This window comes from Manis pentadactyla, chromosome 9 (assembly GCF_030020395.1).
Source record: "Manis pentadactyla isolate mManPen7 chromosome 9, mManPen7.hap1, whole genome shotgun sequence".
In the NCBI taxonomy this organism is placed as follows: Eukaryota; Metazoa; Chordata; class Mammalia; order Pholidota; family Manidae; genus Manis; species Manis pentadactyla.
This window is the reverse complement of record NC_080027.1, coordinates 53,529,191-53,551,575: the sequence shown is the minus strand read 5'-3', so window position 1 is coordinate 53,551,575 and position 22,385 is coordinate 53,529,191. Positions and strand designations below refer to the sequence as shown.

The 22,385-nt window shown below is 36.0% G+C and overlaps 1 protein-coding gene across 3 annotated transcripts in view; it reads right to left on the bottom strand.

Moving 5' to 3' along the window:
- FAR1 (fatty acyl-CoA reductase 1) overlaps positions 1-22,385 on the bottom strand; it is a 65,798-nt gene that overhangs the window by 26,199 nt on the left and 17,214 nt on the right. For all 3 annotated transcript variants that reach the window (XM_036918063.2, XM_036918062.2, XM_057507413.1), the window contains exons 2-3: positions 11,812-12,007; positions 4,417-4,592 (exon numbers count right to left, since the gene is read on the bottom strand). In XM_036918063.2, coding sequence (XP_036773958.2) covers positions 4,417-4,592; positions 11,812-12,007 — 372 coding nt within the window. The remainder of the gene's footprint in view (positions 1-4,416; positions 4,593-11,811; positions 12,008-22,385) is intronic.

Below are 22,385 nucleotides of genomic sequence, written 5' to 3'. Positions count from 1 at the left end.
GTTCTTTTAAAAGGCCAGGATATGTCACAGAATCTGGTCCACCCTACTGTAAAGCAGTGCTTTGATGTTATCACATTTGCAAAACAATGCAGATTGAGAGGGTACTGTTTTGGAAGAGGTATACAGAGAATATTCTGTTACAGGTTTCTGAGGTCAGGACAAGTTCTGGGTCACCAGAAACAAGAAATAATTCATGAGAGGAAAAACTCCAGTGCTTTTTAATTTAATAGTATCCGAGAGCCTATGAAAATATACTAGAAGGAAATTTTTTTTAAATGAAATAATTGGGTTGGAGTCTTAATAAGTGTATGTTTTCTTCCTCCTCTCAACTGAGGAGGATATATCTGTTCAAATGGAGATCCAGTAAAAACAATATTTCACAGAGAGGATATACCGTCCACTAGACTATAAGGATATTTGTTATTTTCTTTTGCTCTTGCAAAACAATGGGGGTATGTAGTGTAATCCTTTGGTAGCAGCACAAAAAGGATATATTCTGTTACAGGTTCCTGACGATGGTGACAGTGTTTCTAGGTCACGGCAAATAAGGACTACTTTGAGAGAGGAAACACTCCTGTACCTTGCCTACCTTCACTCCTGCCCATCTGCACCTGAGAGCCCAAATTGGAAGGCATTTTGTACCCACATAAGTGACTCTTGGTATCTCTGCCAGGTTAATAACCTCACTCTATTTTACTACCATACAATTTCCTTTCCATTGAACTTCAAGTTGAGACCTTGACATGTCAGATTGGAAAGCATTTAGTACTAAACAAAAATAATGTCCTCATTATATTTTGGTTATATGGAGTCATAAATTCATCTTAAGTAACATTAACTTTTGTAGGCACAAGGGGTGCAAAATAAGCAAATCTTTGTAATTACGGTCCATAATTCTATGGTCCAATGTAGACATAAAGAACACATCAAAAAACAAAGAAAAGAAACTCAAGTTGAACTGTCAATACATTTTCTTGTTCATCTACAGACATGTTGTTCAAAATCTATGTTGGTAATTCTTCTAAGACCTTAAACCAGAGATCTCATGTTACTGGCATGACAGACATGTGGAAGCTTATTAAAACTGAAGATTGCTGGACACCATCCTCAGACACTGTTTAATGTCTAAATTGTTGCCTGGGAAACTACATTTTAAATAATGTTCTCCAGGCCATTCTGATCACTCTTCTTCCTCTCCCCCAGGCCTCTGAGAAAATATTTCTGAGAAGAGATCTCATCACTTTTGCTGACTTTTTTTTTTTTGCTGTGGAATTCTTTTTTTTTTGAGAGGCATCTCTCATATTTATTGATCAAATGGTTGTTAACAACAGTAAAATTCTGTATAGGAGACTCAATGCACAGTCATTAATCAACCCCAAGCCTGTATCTCAACAGTCTCCAATCATAACAAACAAGTTCTTACATGGTGAACAAGGTCTTACATAGTGAATAAGTTCTTACATGGTGAACAGTGCAAGGGCAGTCATATCACAGGAACTTTCGGTTTTGATCACGCATCATGAACTATAAACTATCATGCTGACTTTTTTTTTAACTTGAAGATACAGACACAGATATCTAGGGACCAATAAAGCAATCTTAAGATAGGGGACACAGAAGATACCTGTAATTTAAATCACACATAAAACACGAAAATTCCTGGGTATTATCCCAAAACCAGAGGTTCTAAGTTTGGCAAGTAGAGCCCAAGGTTCTGCATTTTTAACACAGTTTCCAGGAATTCTTAAGATTTATAATACATTCTAGAGTTTGAGAACCAATGCCCTTAGACTCAAATTTCATGATTTTTAAAAAATCATCAATCTTTACTTCCACTCCTTTCTGAACACACCTCCTCTCAAATTCATATCCTTGGCCACACGGCCCCAAATTGCTCCATCTCTGAAATCTCATACTAGGAATTTATCCTTCTATTCATACTATCTGCCCTTCCATTTATCTCTCTAAACCTGTCTTTATCGTGGTCTCTAGTTTCCTGACACTTCTTTACTCTCAATTCCATTGGCTCTCAACTCCAACTCATTACCCTTCACTTTCCTCACTACCTACAGTATACCAGACACCACAGTCAACTATTTAAGTAAACTGCTTTATTACCCTCAATATCACTCTCTCCTCAATTTGTGTCAGTATATTTTTAAAACTCCTAATCTCAACATCCAAGATTTATAAACCACCATATCTGAAAATAAATGAGCTCTACCATCTCTCTACTCTCATAGAACTTAATGTATACTCTTCAGTAACTCCTGATTTTCTATCTTATCTTATAGTTATTTCAGCATATTATGTCTCCTCCACTATACCATACAGACTTTGCAAACAGGATGTGTGCAATTTATCTTGGCTTCTCCCAATATGGGTATAATGTTGGGAGTAAAGTCTGTTTTTTTTGTCCCAGCAGTACAGGCTTTGTGCCATTTTACATTTTTGAGTTAACTTAGAAAGTGGTTATAAAGAGTAATTGTTTTACGAGTAGTTATTACATGTAGACCTATAGCAGTTAAGAATGTCTGGACCAAATCTAATGCTGCAACATCACCACCTACAAATCAATATCCAGAAAAACTGCCTCACAGAAAAAAAATGACTTCTATGTGATTACTATGGTCATGTCAACAAACATACATTACTTCACAAGGAACAGAGCAATAAATTTTCTTGTTCACCTACATACCCCTTCCACTATGGTATCTCTAGTAAAAAAAGAAAACATAACAGTGAAAAGATTTACCTTTCATTAATGGTAGGCTTATTTACCCTGAGGGGAACAGAAAGAGAGGAAGAAGGTTCCCTGAAAGAACTGTACTTGGTCTTCCTCATAAAGGTCACTTTGATGAGTCTGACCCTAATTAAGTTGCCTATTCTAAAATCAATGTCCTCTGTAAAAGAATCTAAATTCCCCTTTAAGCTAATGAGAACTATGCCACAATTATCCAGTATCTATACACCTTTTATTCTTCAAAACAGTTTCAAAAGGCTGCATGAACACTTTCTTTTAGTTATGAAAAAAAAAAAGAAGCTAGACCTATGGGGGGAAAATATCTGTTAAATCTACTATTTCATACTAAAAACCTACCTGTAATCATACTAACCAAAGATAAATAATTGGCCAATATAGAAAGACATGTATATAAATACACATATATGTAACACATGTATTTTTATGAAAATGAGACTTTACTATAGTTCTTAGGAGATTCTTTTGTCACTTTTGAACCATAAACACATAATGACTGCAAGGAGAGAACTAAGGTACGTCATTCCAAAGTTCATGCTCTTTCTGCTACACAGTGCTGCCTCAGCTTCCTCAAGTACAAAATGGATTTGCCCCTAGTATTACAGTGGGTAACATCAGCAGAGAAGAAAGTCATGAATGAGAAAACACCCGAAAACTCTAAAGCACTATTACAGAAATGCAAAGGACTATTACAGTGCCCTCACCAGGAATATAAACAAAACACTGTAATTAATTTGGGCACTAACCTGTCACATTACATAATGTCAATTAGGGTTTATACTTTTATATTAAAGACAACTTTAAATCAAAACCCTTTATAATCAAAATTTAGTTTAAAAACATTTAAAGAAGGCCTTCAAGAAAAAAAAAGTCCTTCAAGTAATTATGAAACCTAAAGGAGTCTGTACCATTTTAATTGGCATAGGACCATATAATTAGATTAATATTATAAAACTGTACATTTCTACATACCATCAAAAAGAATGCTCTGAATTAAGCACCATTATTTGAAATGCATTATTTGTTGGATTTAAAAAAAAATAGTGAGCATTTAGGATGTTATTTTTTCCTGAAACAGGCACCTTGAAGGAAGTTCAAATTACTTTTAAATTAAATAATTTATGTCTGATGTACCCTGCCCCTAACAATGCTACCAAAGTTTTAAAACAAAAACAATATATGACTTAAATTTACAAGCCATTTTATCTTACTCTACAAAGTCTGAGCTTAATTTTTAAAAATTTTCAGATCATTATGTATGGAGGAGAAAAATAAAGCTGCTGGGGTATAGGTATTTCTGAAAGAATGGAAGGAAGAGGAAGCATAAACTATTAGTTGCTACAACTAACAACTCCTACTCAGGGAAACTTCTCTTTTTTCTACTCCACACTTTGCATTTCTTGCCTTCTCCCTGTCTCATATTTAATTCATGGCAACTTTCTCTAATGAACATATATTAGCTATCCAATGTTTTTAAACTGATAACAAGAGGAAGTTCTGTTAACACTCTCTGAACACTGGAAACCGTAATTACCATAAAGCAAACAGCAAACAGTTCCACATCACTTTCAAAACAACTTGACTAAAACACAGAATTCAAATTAGATCTTTTAACTATGCTGAATTTAAACACTATAAAATACCTTTTTACTTACCTTAAATTTTCATTAAACCTTACTGTAGCTGCACAGTGGAATATAATATTGATAGAATCTATGATGACCTCTTTATCTTCTTCACTAAGAGCCAGTTTAGGTTGGGTAAGTTCACTGTTGATTGCTATGACTTTCTCCCTAAAATCTGGATTTTCATCTCTCAATCTGTCAAAGAGCTATCAAAAGGAAAAAATGTTTTAGGACAATTATTTTCAACTTTCGAAAACCCATTATCAGCCTCTTTTCCCCACCACGGATCACCCTTTTTAAAACTTCAACCATACATATCACAATATAGGTAGGTTATGGGGAACACAGTAAAGCACAGAGAAGACAGTTAATGACTCTTTAACATCTTACTACACTGGGAGACAGTGACTGCAATAGAGGGGGTGAGGACTTGATAATATGGGTGAATGCTGAAACCACTGTGTTGTTTATATGAAGCCATCATAAGATTATATATCAATGATACTTTAATAAATAAAAAAAAAGGCAATGACCTTTGTCTCAAGCTATTTAGAGTCTAATTGGAAAAACTAGACAAGTAAACAATTAAAATAGAGTGTTAAGTAATGAAATAGAAGCCCCATTTCCCATAGGACAGCATGGGAAAATCAATTAACCCAGCTTGGAAGGACCTGATATTGTAAAGCAGAAGAAGTGTTACAGGCAGGGAAAGTAAAATGTTTAACCACTAAAAGTGAGAGAGTAAGTAATCTGTTTGGGAAGTTAAAAATAATTCAGTAAGACTTGGCCACTGACTGAATATGAGGGATGAGGAATGTAAACTCCCTGATGATAGGGACCACATTTAATTTGCTCAGCCCACAGGCCCTGGATAGCAGAGTTTCTGGCAAGATAGAAACATTTGTTAAATGAATAAACTCATTAACTGGAAACAGTAGAAGAGAAAGAAGTACAAGTATAGAGACACAAGTTCAGCTGTGAATGTTCAATGTGAAGTGCCTGTGACACCCAGGAGACAGGTCTAGTAGAGGTCACTGGCTCTGAGAGTCTGAAGTTCAGGGAGGAGAGAACCAGACTACTGTTACAGATTGTACTAACACACACAGGAAGCCCTGGGAGTAGATCACCGAGAGAGCAGCAGTGACAAGCACCCAAGGTCCAGACTATATGAAGTTTTCCAAATCTAATTTAAAATACGAGCATTCATCTCACATAAGAGAGGGTGCTGAGTAATCACTTAACTGGACCTTGCAAGAAGAGATCAAGGCCTAGGACAGAACCATGAATAGTATCTAAGGGGCAAGAAGAGAAAAGGAAGGAAAGGAATGGCCAGAAAAGTATTTCAACACCTTGAATTCATACTTTTTCATTCTCCTAGATCTCCAAAGACCCTTGGCTCCCTTTCATATCATACATCTCCACCACTACCACCAAGACCTTACATGCTGCTTTACAAGTTACACATCAAACATGAATATTCTTCTCTTCTCTAGCCCCAATTTCTTTATTCAATACCATCTTCTCTGGTACTTTCAATCCACTGGTACCCCAATTAGTTCCCAACTTACTAAACTCACTAATGCCCTCTTTAGTGTATTTTAGTCCTTTTCCAGGATTTATTTCATGGTCAACTACTTTAATCCAATCCTCACCATCCAATGGAGTTTCTTTTCCTAGAGACATTCCTGTAAATCAGGAGTTCTCAACTTGTGGCAATGCTGTCCCCCAGGGAACATTTGGTGATGTCTGGAGTCATTCTGGGTCATCATAACTGGGAGGATGAAAGGAGGGAGCTGCTGACATCTAGCAGTAGAGGCCAGGAATGCTGCTGATCACCACACAATGAACAGAAGAGCTCCTCAACAAAGAATTATCCAGACCAAAATGTCAAAAGTGCTTAACTTGAGAAACTCTGCCATAAGATAATGTTTCTCTGTAGTATATGCTCTTTGCCTATGCTCTTTATCCCTGCTTCAAAATCACAGTAGGCTTTACCTGTAAGTTGCTTACTAATTTCATGTATATATTCCCTGCTACTTGACAGAAAAAGGACTAGTTTTACTGATACACCAGCAATGTTATTTATACATGATGGGGAATGAGTGACCCTAGGATTAAGTGGTAAAATATGCCAGGAGGGAACTAAAGGTATAAGATAAAATCACATAATTTTATGGAATATTTTAGTCAAAATTTATTTAGACAGATATTTGGGAACAAAGCGTTTTTATCTGAAAATAATGGCCACAGGCTTAGGCTAACCCACAAAGTTCAATGAAATTTCAGTCTTTAATTAGAAGGTATTTGTTTTCTTTACAAAATAAACTTACTATAGAAGAAACATTTTTGGAAGCATTGCCCTGGAGACCCCACAGAAGATGCTCCAATCTTTCACATTTTATCCAGGCCTCAAGTCCAACCAAGACATCAACTTCAATACCTGCTCCTACCCAGTCTCTCTTTAACACCTCTACACTCTCTCCCTTCCTTCCTCCTTAAAAGACCTCTAGGCTGTAGGCTCTATCTTATTTATCTCTGAACTCAATTCTTGTATCAAGTCAAGTGCCCAGCACTGAGTAGGCATAATAAATGTTTCCTGAAAAATAAAAAAATGAACAAAAATAAATAACCACCCAATAGGGGAAGAAGGCATGTTAGGAGGAGGTTTAAAGCATACCAATTACAAGTGGCTCATGATAAAATGCCAAGATGAGCAGACAAAGTGCAGAGACAGCAACAGAACACACATACAGACATTTTTCCTTAAAATAAGCCTGCAGTCTTAGAGCCCTCTCGACTCCCTTCTCACAGGTTTTAAGAGAAGGACTCCAAATGAATTCAGTAAAGAATCAGAAAAAGAAAGAAAAAAAAAGATGAAGGGAGGCTAACGTAAACTAATTTGAAGGTACAGGGATAATTTAGAAGAATCTCACAATTCACAAAAATGAAAGCAGTATGGTACGGAGTATCTGCTGCATGATGTCAAAGAAATGTTAAAGTGATACTACAATTAGTTCTAATTCAAAGAATTACCACAGAGACATATGAAGTTCATTCAAAGTAAGAAGTCTGATGGGTAGCTGTGCAGGGATTTGACACTATTTTTTTTGCGACAGGCCTATTAAGAATTTAGATATTCAAATGATCATCATTCTCATTCCAAAATAAATGCTATAATTGAAATTCCTTTTTGGGATATACCTATAGAGTCAGATTCCTTACATGTACCCAAACTGAGCTTCCAGCTTTCTAATCACTGTTGTTTCTGATCCCAACTTCATTCTCTGCATACTTACTGCCAAGTCTGGGTTCTAATTAATTTTGGATATCGGCAAAAGTCAACTTTTTCCTTAAAGCATGAATATTTGTCCCTATTAGGTACATCTGTAAGAATGTGGCAGAAGGCTGTCCCACAAATGGTCTAAGCAACACTGTACACTGTTAATCAGCAACAGTTCTTCAAGTGTGGTTGAGGATCCGAGGAGTCCCTGAGACTATGTTAAGTAGTTTACAAGGTTAAAACTAAGACATTTTTACTCTCATTCTCTTGCAAGAACAGTTTTTCAAAGGCTTCATGTGTGATGGCATCGCTCTAATGGCAAATGGAATGTGTGCCACAGTTTCTTAGTTTTAACTTCTCTGGTGATAAATATCAGTAAGATATCTGAAACAAAACTTCACAAAACAAAACCTCTTTGAAGTCATCAATAATTGTTAAGTATAAAGGGGTCTGGCGACCAAAAGACAATCGCTACCTTAAATAAACAGAACCTTTCCACCTATTTGGCAGATATGAACAAGCAGACAGATACCAATCTGTAATACAACTGCCGTCAATCTACCATTTCAAATAATCTGCTCAAGAATTATAATTAAAAGTCACTTGAAAAAAAGCTATAAATTCTATGCCTTTAAAAAATTTCCTTGTAATATGGAAGTAACCTAAGTGTCCATCAGTAGATGAATGGATAAAGAAGATGTGGTACATATACACAATGGAAAATTATTCAGCCATAAGAAGAAAACAAATCCTACCATTTGCAACAATATGGATGGAGTTAGAGGGTATTATGCTCAGTGAAATAAGCCAGGTGGAAAAAGACAAGTACCAAATGATTTCCCTCATTTGTGGAATATAACAATGAAGTAAAACTGAAGGAACAAAACAGCAGCAGACTCACAGACTCTAAGAAGGGACCAGCGGTTACCGAAGGGGAGGGAGGGAGAAGGGGATTGAGGGGCATTATGATTAGTGTACATGGTGTGTGGCACATTAAGACAGTATAGTACAGAGAACACAAGTAGTGACTCTGTGACATCTTACTACACAGACGGACAGTGACTTCAATGGGGTATCAGGGGGACTTAATAATATGGGTGAATGTAGTAACCATAATGTTTTTCATGTGAAACCTTCACAAGAGTGTACATCAGTGATGCCTTAATAAAAAAAAATGTCCTTGTACTAGTCTGACACACAGTTTCCATTTTAAAATGATACAGAGCACAGCTTAATCTGTCCTCTCAATTCTTGGGAAAAAACTGAAAATGTACTTTGTACCTACCATACTTCAAGATGGCAAACTCTTCAAGGGTAGCTATTATGTAGCTACCTTTCATGTTGCAAATATTAACTCACATCTTACTTTTAAAAGTAAGTACCTAGAAATTTCATGGGATAATTCTTTAACAATTTAAAGTTAATACTAGCTACACTTTTCTGAAGTGTATGTATATTTGTCTGAAGCTCTCTTCTTCAAGTCAAACCAGCAAAAATTTAAAAGACTGATAAACTAACAATTTTAATTGTATTTTAGGTGATAGAAACTCACTGGGAGAGAGCAGGAATGTTGGTAGGGAAGACCCCAACACTCAGTATTTACTTTACATGCCTTACACTGGTCCCAGTAAAACTAAACCACAGCTGCCGTACCTTCTTAAACCTGTCGAGCAATTAGCATTCCAGAGCCTTCGTCCTTGCTGTTTCCTTGTCCTTGAACACTATTCCCCCACATACCTACCTTCATTCAGTTCTCTGCCCAAGTGTCATCTCAGAAAGAACTTTTCTGCCCCTTGTATCTACACTATTACCTCCATCACCCTCAATCCGCTTGATCTACTTTACTTTTCATCACAGCACACACTATGCAACATGGTATGTATTTGTTACCATCTTCCAAAATAGGATGTAAATTCCCTACATGCTAGGACTTTGTTTTGCTCACTGCTGTATCTCTAGTAACCTGAATAGCCCCTGGTATATATACAGAGAGAGCAGGACTAAGGATATCTTTGAAGGGAAGGAAGGAAGGAGGAACACAAGTCCATGAGAGTTAGAGGTAATGGGGAGAACATTGTTAAAGTATAACTAGCTATGTTAGTTATACAGTCCCTGAGTAGCTCTCAAAGGAGACTTTTTTAAAAAAAGCAATTTCAAGGAAAGCAGTGTTTTAGTTGAAGTTAGGATTAAAGTTTTGATGTGAAGACAATTAAATAGGGAAACAAAGGTAAAGCTTTATTCTTTAACTATTAATAGTATGAAATGATTTATTTCTAAAAGGAAAAATATTAATTTACACCTCACTGTTAAAACTCGGTAGGTCTAAGAATACCTCTTTATGGGGGGAATCAAACTACAAACAAGAAAAACATCGGTGCTATACATATAAGTAAAGTTTATCTTTTTGAACCAAAATTATACGTGAATCACAATCATTCTCAAACAATACAGTACCTCAGTGAAGAAAACATTCTAAATATAGCTAACCTTTTCTTATTTCACCATAAGTTATCACAGTTAATAACGGTTTATGTATTTTATTACAATACTGTGATGTAAAGACAAGTTATATTTAAACACCCCCAAACTTCTATACAGGTCTTACTGTGTATCTTTTCTCTCTTTTCTCACAATTGTTCTTCTGTTAACATGTCTTGTCTCTCCTATGAGATATGCTTCCCATTATTGCCCTAATCTGACTCTTCTTCCTGCTGTGTTTTGCTTCTCTTACTCTTTGCTCTTCACTCTCTTCTGTTCTCTGTCATCTTCTCTTTTAATTTTTGCCAACTTGGGCACCAACTGCCATTAGTTTTGGGAAATTAAGCTACTTTTACTCAGTGTGTACCAACTACAATTCTGACAACTAGTAAGCTCCCCAATGCTATAAAGACTACTTTTCTCATTGTAACACAAAGCTTTCCATCATCTTTCCTATAGATTGGGGAAGAAATGTTATAAAGTAGAAAGACAATAGGGATTTGTTATCAAGTCATCTGTGTTATCTCCAACATCTATCAGCTACATAGCCTCAGATAAAATTACAACCTCTGAGACCCAATGCCCATATTTGTAAAATGAGATATACCAACATCTGCCCCTACCAAAGCATGAGCTCTTGGGTTCAACTGCCAGAGTTCACAGACATCGGCTGTAACACTCACTAGCAATATGATCTTATAAAATGGGAATAACACCAGTACTTACCTTAAAAAATTGTTTTGATCATTAAATACATATAAGGTGCTTCACACAGTGCTTGGCACAAGGTACATATTTAATAAATGTTAGTCACTATTAACTACTTTATGGATTTCTACTCAAAGACCAAAATAGACTGGAACACAAATCATGTCTAACAGATTATTTACTTGTTAACTCTGGAGAGTTGTTACTCTATAATTAATTATTTTATCTTTTGATACATTTCGGCAATTCTTCACTGCTCAGAGCCACTCAGAGGTTTCTGGTTTTGTTTTGCTTTTTAAACATAGGTCATAGCTATTCTAGAAGGTTAAAAGGGACCAGACACCTACCTGATTACTAAAAAATTACACAGCTACTACACTAAACTTACTGTCAATGGATGTTACTTATTTCATTCGAGAGTTCAGAAATTTCTGACTGTAAAATAATGTTCCTCCAGCTCATTTGCATTTTTTCTTAGCAATATTTTTCTAAAGGTTCAAAATATATGACATTATTATATTCTACGACTTCTCTGCCATCATATTCTTATTTGTCAATGGGAATATGTAAACTTTTCCTACTTCTGATTACTGTTGTGGGAGCAATTGGTGTTTACAAATTTTTAAGTGTTATCACAGCATAGCAGGTAGATGGAAACTACTTAATTATTATTCTGAAGACTACTTAAAATACCTAGTAATTATAAATAATTTGCTTCAAATATTCTACAAGCACATTAAAGACCTGCCATGCAGGTCATTTAGAATTTATTATACAATTTTGCCCATCACAGAGGAAAGCATCCAGCTTATTGCCATCCTGTATGGGATTCTGACTTACGTTTTTTCAGGATACTGAAGAACTATACTAGGCTGTTGATGATTAGCTGTTGAGGATGTGAACAATTAGACAAACACACACTTTTTTTCTCTCTTTCAAATGATCATCTCCACACTTACCTTGCCACTAATGACTTCTTCTACTCGCTCTTGGGGAGTCTGTCCAGCTTTCTGCCTCACCAAAACATATACTGAATTCACCTTAGGACAAGACCTCAGCAACTTTTCCAAAAGTACCTTCCCTAGGAAACCGGTAACTCCAGTGAGGAGGACATTCTTGCCTTCATAGTATTCTGGGATTGAAACCATTCTGATCCTAAGGAAAACACAGCAAATTAGCATCAGTTCAAAGATACATGTTCATTCTTATGTACTGAGAATCTCTTGATATTCAATTAAGTATTTTAAAGGACAGGCAAAAATCAAAGTCGAATGTTAACAAAAAGGAATTTTAGTCTCTTGTTCATTATAATAAGGTGGAAATAACAACAAACTGCAACAAGGGCTTCTAATCCCTGTGCTCTTCCCCAGATCACCTTAGACAAGTCACTCACCTTCTCCAGGCCTGGGTTTCTTTAGTACAGCTTATACTAAATGGCCCCTAAAAATTCCTTCCAGCAACAAGAACCCAAATCTTCATTTATACCTCAGTTAAACACTAAACACGAATGAATGGTGCTTCTCTGTCTCCAAAAGGATTTATAACACCAGATGGATGTCAGCAGTACTCCCAATGGCCTAGCTTATATAACACAGGGTGGTGTCATATTCACCTATCATCACCAGTTGAAACAAAAAGAGGTAATACCAAGTCCTTTCTTCTACATGTCTGTAGTGACAATGTATTCAGAAAGTGCTCAAACCTCCCTTTTTATTTATTTATTTATTTTTTCTGGTAACCTCAATGGTGATTCATTTTTATTCTTCATGAAACCTCACAATTTTATGATGTTTCCATTAAACTATGTGCAAGTATGAACTCTTTCATGGCATTAAGGTTCAGTTATGCTACATCTTAACAGTTTGTTCCTTTTCTTCTTTCCTCATTGAAATCTCAAATTTTATATACATATAAACATATACATGTCAAGTTTAGAAAAATCAATGAAAATATTCTCTTAAGATTGTCATTTTTTTAAACATATTCTAAATTCCCAGTGCTAATTTCAATGAAGTCAACATATCCTGAAGGATGACGATCATCTAATCTAAATGTTTGAGAAAATTCCACACCTGTATTTTGGCACCTACGGTAAGCATGGGTTGAAGTAATTAATTAGCCACTAATTAACTTACTGAGTATTGCAAACCTATCTTGACAGATGTGGACTGGCTGGCTGACACTACATCTACTTTGTCAGGTGCTCAGGGAAAGATAATCATACATTTGTTTTTCTATTTGTATTTGTATTCCTAACTTAAAAAAAATTTTTTTTTATTAAGGTATGATTGATATACACTCTTATGAAGGTTTCACATGAAAAAACAATGTGGTTACTACATTTACCCATATTATCAAGTCCCCACCCATACCCCAATGCAGTCACTGTCCATCAGTGCAGCAAGATGCCACAGATCCACTATGTGCCTTCTCTGTGCTACACTGTTCTCCCCATGACCCCCCACACCATGTGTACTAATCAAACCTCCCTTTTTAAAAAGTCATAGTAATACATAGGCTAACTTATCCCCCTGTTCAAATTTACTGACACTGCTGAAAAGATATACTAAGAGAAAGAACAAACCAAACCACCATGACAAATGGAAAAAAAACAGATGCAGAAGAATTCATGTAGTATGTCATTACTCAAAGCTCAAACACCTTCAGAACAATGCTCTTTATTGTTTAGAAAAGTAAACACATGATAATAGTAATAGATGAACGACAGGAAGTGCAATACCATCAGAGAGGAGTAAGGAGCTTCAATTATGTTTTGACTTGGGGAGTAGACACCATGTATTTTCTGTCCAAATATCTCCTAATTATAAAAAGAACAAACTCAGAACAATCTGAAAATAAGAAACGGACCAATTAACAAGCAAAAAGAGACAAAAGAAGGAAAGAATTTCTAGAAGAAACAGACAAGAGGAAATTGATAGAGAAGCCATACAGAAGAAATAGCAGCCCAAGTAAAACATAGGAGAGGACTATGAGGAGGCAAGAGCTGTTGAAACTCCCTAAACAGAAACCAACAAGCTCAGGATCAAGAAGCTGAATTAAATCATAGGGAAATCAAGGTAATTAAAGGATTGCTCACAGAACAGCAGAGCTACTTATGATGGTCTTCCTGTATAAACTTTGGCTCCCAGGCTTTATATCCAGATCTGCTGAGAAGAGCATCATCCAGCATGGGTGCTAGCGACAAAAGAGACGTTGAGCTGAGCCTGAGGTTGCTCCAAACATCCACAAACGGAGGTGTGAGAGTTAAGGGATCAGGACAACCAAAAAACCAAAAACCAAAAACCAAAAACCCCCCAAACAACAACAACAAAACAGGATCAAACAACTCCACTCCCCCCGAAAAAAGTCCTCATAGCACTCAAGCCCCAGAATAAATTCTAGGTTCTCAGCCTATCTGGCTGCTGCTGGCCCTTAAACTAGCAAAGAACTTTCAATCAGTAATCCCATTTGGAGAAAAGCTCTCTTGGAATAACAGACCTCAAAAAACTGAAAAGCAGCCAATATTAGCTATCAAAACCAAACATTCTACTCCTTAATAAATATGAATATGTAGCCAAGGACCACCAGATACTTAAGAAATACCTACAAAATTAAGAAGGACCAAAATGAAAAGCAATAGAACCAACCACAAAAGAAACTAAGATAATGAAAAGTTTAAAGAGAATTTAAATTCTAGTAAATTTCCTCAATGTCACTCACAAGAATATTGAATCCATAAAATACAAACTACTATGAAGAAGGAATAAAGAATAAAGCATCTGGAAATCACAAATTCAAGTGTACACAGAAAATCCAATAAATACATAAACAAACCATAAGAATTACAAAGTTAACTTAAAGTCACTAGATACAAGGTGTATTTCACCAGCAACACACAAAAAATGAAGTTAAAAAAAAAACTCTACCACTTATAATACCATCCAAAATACCAAGAAATTACAGAAAATAGATGAGGAGAAACTGGAACCTGTGTACATTGCTGGTGGTAATATAAAATGGTTCTGTGGCGGTGGGAAGGTGTGGTGGTTCCTCAACAAGTTAAACACAGAACTACCAGATGACTCTCCACTTCCACTCCTAGATGTAGACCCCGAAAGAACTGAAAACACACTCAAGCATGTGTACACACACATTTACAGCAGCACTGTTCACAACAGCCAAGTAGTACAAAAAGACCAAACGTCCATCAATGGATGGATAGATAAACAAATTATGGTATATACATATAATACATTTAAGACAAAAAATAGACTAAGTTTTCCCTTATTTAGAAATAACTGAGGATTTATAGCCTATGTACTGGCTCAATCCCAAAAAAATGCAGCTACATAATTTCTTCCCACAACTGTGAGGACATAGTTCCTATAAAGCCTAAGTAGCAAATATATTAACAACAAATAGCAGAAAATTTTTACCGAACTTAATTATCTTTTCTCAAGCTTAACAGTATAAAGATTGTTTGCTAAGAGAGTTGCAGCATGAAACTGCTTCTTACCAGTTCCAAGTAACTAGCTCAAAGCTATTTGTATGTGATTTTATCCTACTATCAAGACTTGGTGGTTTTTTCATGCAAGAAACTCTCTCCCACCTTTGCACAATGCCACCAAAAACTTCACAAACACCAAGTATTTTTAAACTCTGTTGCTAGGTATTCTTGATTGCCCCACTCACCAGGACACATCACACTAACTTACTGGCAAAGCCAGTGCAAATGAGAATTCTTTTAAGGGAAGTTGAGACTCGTCATATCTTCCACATAGTTCTGCCAATGTGGCCAGAAGCTACTGGAAAAGCAGACACCAGGAAAGGAATGCTGTGTGATTCTATCACACAGGAAGATATCCAAAGTTCCTACCATCTACCGAAAACTAGCTGCAGTACTGCATACTGAGAAAAGCAGCAGCATCCCCATTTCCCTGTGCTGTGAAACGTGATTCACTTTTATTTTCACTGTTCCTGAGTTGCCTTAGGAAAACACCACCTAGCAGTGGCAGCTGGGTATTTTCTGCAAAAAATACCTTTTTCTATGGTTCAAAAGTGAAAGAGAATGGAAATCTTCCGTAATAGCAGCAAAATGCTAGGTAACAGATATCACAACTATTTTCTTGCTCAAGTGGGTTTTCCCAGTGGGTTTTATATTATGAATTTATACTTACATTAAGAGAACATATTACAAAACTAAGTTATGACACATTCACTTGCTTGGAGTTCAAGCCCACATTCTGTCACTTTGAAGCCATGAGATCCTAAGATAAAGCCACTGTTTCCTTACTTGTAAAAGGAGAACATGCAGGTCTCATGGGCAAAAGAGCGTGAAATGGCCACATATGGAGAAACCACAGAGAATGTCTAAGAGAGCACTCACTCAATCAATATAAACTGCACCCTTGTAACACACTTGTACTTTGCTAACAAGTGTCCCAATATTAATGGAAAGCTAATCATGTGTCAGTGTTAAGTTTTAGAAACTTAGTTAAGATAAATGATTAGAGACAAGATCCTCCCCTTTTCATTTTCAACTTTTTAAAAAAAGGTTATTTAAATATACTAAGCAATTGATGTGAGAGACTGGGTAACCAGAAAACCATAAAAATCTATCCCAAAAAAGGGCAGCTCTTCAAGTGCCAAGAAATGGAAATTCCTTTGCCTATATTAGAGCTAAAAACAAATCAATTACAACTTTTACTTACTGTCAACTAGTTGTTTCAGACTTGCTAAGCAGAAAGAGAAATGTGAACAAATATATGGAGAGTAGGGTATGGTCAGAGGAAGGAATATAAGGCAATTTCATAGGCTTGAAAAGTAGTTTTACAGAAGACTTAACAGCGATGAAAAATATAATAGTTAAAGGAAGAAAGGAAACAGAAAAATATATTAAGCATAAAAAACTCTCTCTCATGCTTTCAGGTAAAATTTAATAATTTTTCTTGCCTAAGGTCACTCAAAACACAAATACATGGCAGAGCCAAATTTGAACCAGTATCTTCAAACTAAATCCAGGGTATAAAACACTTGTCCTATAGTGAGGAAAAGGCCTCAACTAGCACTGAAGAGAACTTCAGAGAAAATAAAAAGGTTGCAGTAGATGGTCTTGAGGGTCCTTTCCACTTCTTAAGTTGCATGATTCCCTATAGGAGAAAATGAACAGCATTCTTCACTACAGGGTCTTCTTGGCATATTATACACAAGAATTTGCTCTACAGAAAATTTTAACATATGAAATAAGGCAAATTCTTTAGAATCCTTAAAATTCCAAATCAATCCATAATAATAGTTATGGACCAAACTAGCAACACAGTATAGATATTAACTGTTTCAGGTAAATGCTTAAATAATTAAAATTTAAAGGCAATTAGACTTTACCAAAATTTCCTTGAGGGCCATTTCCAAGGCAGCCAGAAAAAACAGAACATTAAGAGGTCAAGAGGTCTATTGTCCAACATAGAACTTGACTCACAAGACCATCTTAGTTATTGCCACTATCAGTCTGGATAAAAAGACATCATTCTGAGGTTAAGAAATAAACACCTACCAAAGGCTGGTGGATTCATTTCCAACTTCTCTCTAACTGACCTGAAAGACCTTACCTAGACAGAATCATTTATTGCAATATTAAGAAACAAAAACCCAGGACAACAGAGGTAGTACAATAAGGTGGAAGACAAGAAACTCTGGGTACTTAAGATTAATAAAAATCTTCAAACATGTTTCTACAAATATCTATACCAATGTAATCTATGGCTCACTGAACTTCGAAAATCTCTTGTACTTAACTGCCTTTGAGAAACACTTTTGTGTGAGCAAGTATAGGGGATCAGAACATACACCCCATAATTTGGCACATGGATTACACTGAGTTAAAAACAGCTGAGATTCAACAGATGCAGAAAGACGTCTTCTCAGAGCTTACCTTATCTGACTAAAAGCAGAAACTTCGAGAAATGAGGACTCCCATTACAAGGACTCTAAGGGGGTGTATGGGCATGAAGAAGATGGAAAGTTAGCACTGTGATGAGCCTTCACAAACCTTTACTTAAAAAACCCTTATCTTCTATTAGTTTTCCCACATATTTGCTGCCCCTAACTCCTTTTCCTTTATCTAGTCACTTTTCCATAATGTATCTGTTACCCTTTGCTAATATGGCATATAAGCTTTCAAGTACAACTACCCCTCTGGGTTTTTACTTTTTTTCTATGAAGTCCTCATGCATGCATGATTAACTGATAGACGGATAAAAGATTAGCATTATGTTAAGGAAAGAAGCATTACCTTTCTTCGGCTAATTTTTATTACTTAAATTTTCATTTCATTTCTTTAGTAGATGGAAACTCACCATATTAAAAAGCAGATGAACATTTCACTATGAACTGTTGGGATGAAAAGCACTCTAACAGGCTGGATTTCCTGAATGGAATATGAGAAATTCATACCTTCCACCCCATCAGTATAATATCTTGGGATGAGAGTCCCCTCTCTTCCATTTCCTGAGAGATTCCCCTATGTTCACCAAACAGTGAAGTACAGAGGACTACCAAACACAGTTCTGCAATGAAGTCTACATTTGTTCTACTTGCATGTTTCTTTCTGTACCAGCATTTACTGAATACAAAAAGTAAAAACTGAGAAAGAGTTATTTGTAAAGACTCTAGTTCCATGTTTTAGACACTGAAAAACTTAGGAAATTAAGCGCTAAATATGAAAGTCTCAAGTTAATGTCTAACCATTAAATTCAGCTTCCTATGAACTTCCACACTTAGAGCTACAACTTAAAATAGGGTCCATTTCAGTACCTCTCTATTAAAAACTGGCTCATCTGTGTCTTCACCCCAAATCAAAATCTATCAGTTGAGAGAGTTGGAAGAGCAAATGGACCAAGAATAAGTTATTTCACCTATCTTTTCATTGGGAGTCACTGACTGACTCCCAGTCAGGGGCAATTAATCTGTATTTCTTTAATCCAAGGCTATTTTGTCTCACTGTCCTACACCTCTAGGTTGGAGGACCATTTGACAAGACTACTGAAGGAAATTGAAGCAGCAGAAACTTGAGTTAAATGTCTTTTAATATCCCTTGGATCCCATGACTGAAAAAGTAAGAAAAAAACTTCAAATACCCTTAAAAGAGAAAATTAATTAAAAATAACCTAAAGCAATAGTTGGCAAAAGTTTCTGTAAAGGGTCAGGAGCAAATATTTTCAACTTTGTGGGCCACACAATCTTAGTAGTAACTACTCAATTCTGCCATCTGGGACACAAAATCAGCCAATGACAGTAAGCAACAAATGGGAATGGCTGTGTTCCAATAAAACTTTATTCACAAAAGCAGGAAGATATCTTGCAGGCCACAGTTTGCCAACTCCTGTTCTAAATAATGATTTTCAATATGCCACATTCCAGAAGAAAACTACAAAAGAGAAGGCATCAGGGGGAAACCAGTTCTACAAACTGATTGTTTATCATTTCAGTACTACTGGAGTTACTGTGCATATCACTGTAAAATGCACAGTAAATACTTGTTTGACATAGTTATTTTCAAAAACATACCAACAAAGGAATGCCAGGCTTCAAAAATATAAATATGCCAGAGGCTACATGCAAAGCAAAGAGATGACCTATACAGCATTCTTCAAGGTGTATTAAAAATCTGTGGTTACTCAAATCTAAAGTCTGCAATGGTAATAAGTACATACATATCGATAATCACCCTAAATGTAAATGGACTGAATGCACCAATCAAAAGACACAGAATCACTGAATGGATAAAAAAGCAAGACCCATCTATATGCGGCCTACAAGAGACTCACTTTAAACCCAAAGACATACACAAACTAAAAGTGAAGGGATGGAAAAAGATATTTCATGCAACTAATAGAGAGAAAAAAGCAGGAGTTGCAGTACTTGTATCAGACAAAATAGATTTCAAAACAAAGAAAGTCACAAGAGACAAAGAAGGACATTACATAATAATAAAGGGGTCAATCCAACAAGAAAATATAACCATTATAAAGGTCTATGCTCCCAACACAGGAGCACCTACATATGTGAAACAAATACTAACAGAATTAAAAGGGGAAATAGAATGCAATGCAATTCATTCTAGGAGACTTTAACACTCCACTCACTCTGAAGGACAGATCAACCAGACAGAAATAAATAAGGACACAGAGACACTGAACAACACATTAGAACAGATGGACCTAACAGACATCTACAGAACTCTACAACCAAAAGCAGCAGAATACACATTCTTCTCAAGTGCACATGGAACATTTTCAAGAATAGATCATATACTAGGCCACAAAAAGAGCCTCAGTAAATTCAGAAAGATTGAAATTGTACCAACCAGCTTCTCAGACCACAAATGTATGAAACTAGAAATAAATTATGTAAAGAAAATGAAAAATCCCACAAACACATGGAGGCTTCACAACATGCTCCTAAATTACCAATGGATCAATGACCAAATAAAAACAAAGACCAAGCAATATATGGAGACAAATGACAACAATAATTCAACACTGCAAAAATCGGTGGGACGCAGCCAAGGCTGTGCTAAGAAGAAAGTATACTGCAGTCAGGCCTACCACAGGAAAGAAGAACAATCCCATATAAGCACTCTAACCTCACAATTACTGAAACTAGAAAAAGAAGAAGAAATGAGGCCCAAAGTCAGTAGGAGGGACATAATGTTAAGATTAGAAGAGAAATAAATAAAATGGAAAAGAATAAAACAAATGAAAGAATCAATGAAAGCAAGAGCTGGTTCCTCGAGAAAATAAACAAAATAGATAAACCCCTAGCCAGACTTATCAAGAAAAAAAGAGAATCTACACACATAAACAGAATCAGAAATGAGAAAGGGAAAAACACTACAGACACCACAGAATTATTAGAGAATACTATGAAAAATTATATGCTAACAAACTGGATAACCTAGAAGAAATGGACAACTTTCTAGAAAAACACAAGCTTCCAAGGCTGACCACGGAAGAAAAAGAAAATCTGAACAGACCAATTACCAGCAAAGAAATCGAACTGGTAATCAAAATACTACCTAAGAACAAAATCCCTGAACCAGATGGCTTCACTGCTGAATTTTATCAAACATTTAGTGATGACCTAGTACCCATCGTCCTTAAAGTTTTCCAAAGAGTAGAAGAGGGAATACTTCCAAACTCATTCTATATGGCCAGCATCACACTAATACAAAAATGAGGCAAAGACACCACAAAAAAAGAAAATTACAGACCAATATCCCTGATGAACATACATGCAAAAGTACTCAAACAAATTATTAGCAAACTGAATTTAAAAACACATCATGATCAAGTAGGATTTAATCCAGGGATGCAAGGATGGTACAACATTCGAAAATCCATCATCATGATTCACCACATCAATAAAAACAAGGACAAAAACTACATAATCATCTCCAAAGATGCTGAAAAAGCATTTGACAAAATTCAACATCCATTCATGAGAAAAACTCTCAATAAAATGGGTATAGAGGCCAAATACATAAACATAATAAAGGCCATATATGACAAACCCACAACCAACATCATACTTAACAGCGAGAAGCTGAAAGCTTTTCACCTAAGATCAGGAACAAGACAAGGATGCCCACTTTCCCCACTTCTATTCACCATAGTACTGGAGGTCCTAGCCACGACAATCAGACAACACAAAGAAATAAAAGGCATCCAGATTGGCAAGGAAGAAGTTAAACTGTCCCTGCTTGCAGATGACATGATATTGTACATAAAAAACCCTGAAGAATCCACTTCAAAACTACTAGATCTAATATTTGAATTCAGCAAAGTTGCAGGATACAAAATTAATACACAGAAATCTGTGGCATTCCTATACACTAACAATGAACTAGCAGAGAGAGAAATCAGGAAAACAATTCCATTCACAATTGCAACAAAAAGAATAAAATACCTAGGAATAAACCTAACCAAGGAAGTGAAAGACCTATACCCTGAAAACTAAAAGATAATCTTAAGAGAAAGTAAAGAAGATACCAATAAATGGAAACTCATCCCATGCTCATGGATAGGAAGAATTAATATTTTCAAAATGGCCATAATGCCTAAAGTAATCTATAGGTTCAATGCAATTCCTATCAAAATACCAACAGCATTCTTCAACAAAAATCATTTTAAAATTCATATGGAACCACAAAAGACCTTGAATAGCCAAAGCAATTCTGAGAACGAAGAATAAAGCTGGGGGCATTATGCTCCGCAACTTCAAGCTCTACTACAAAGCCACAGTAATCAAGACAATTTGGTACTGGCACAAGAACAGACCCATAGACCAATGGAACAGACCAGAGAGCCCTGATATAAACCCAACCACATATGGTCAATTAATATACGATAGAGGAGCCATGGATATACAATGGAGAAATGACAGCCTCTTCAACAGCTGGTGTAGGCAAAATTGGACAGCTACATGCAAGAGAATGAAACTGGATTAGTGTTTAACTCCATACACAAAAGTAAAC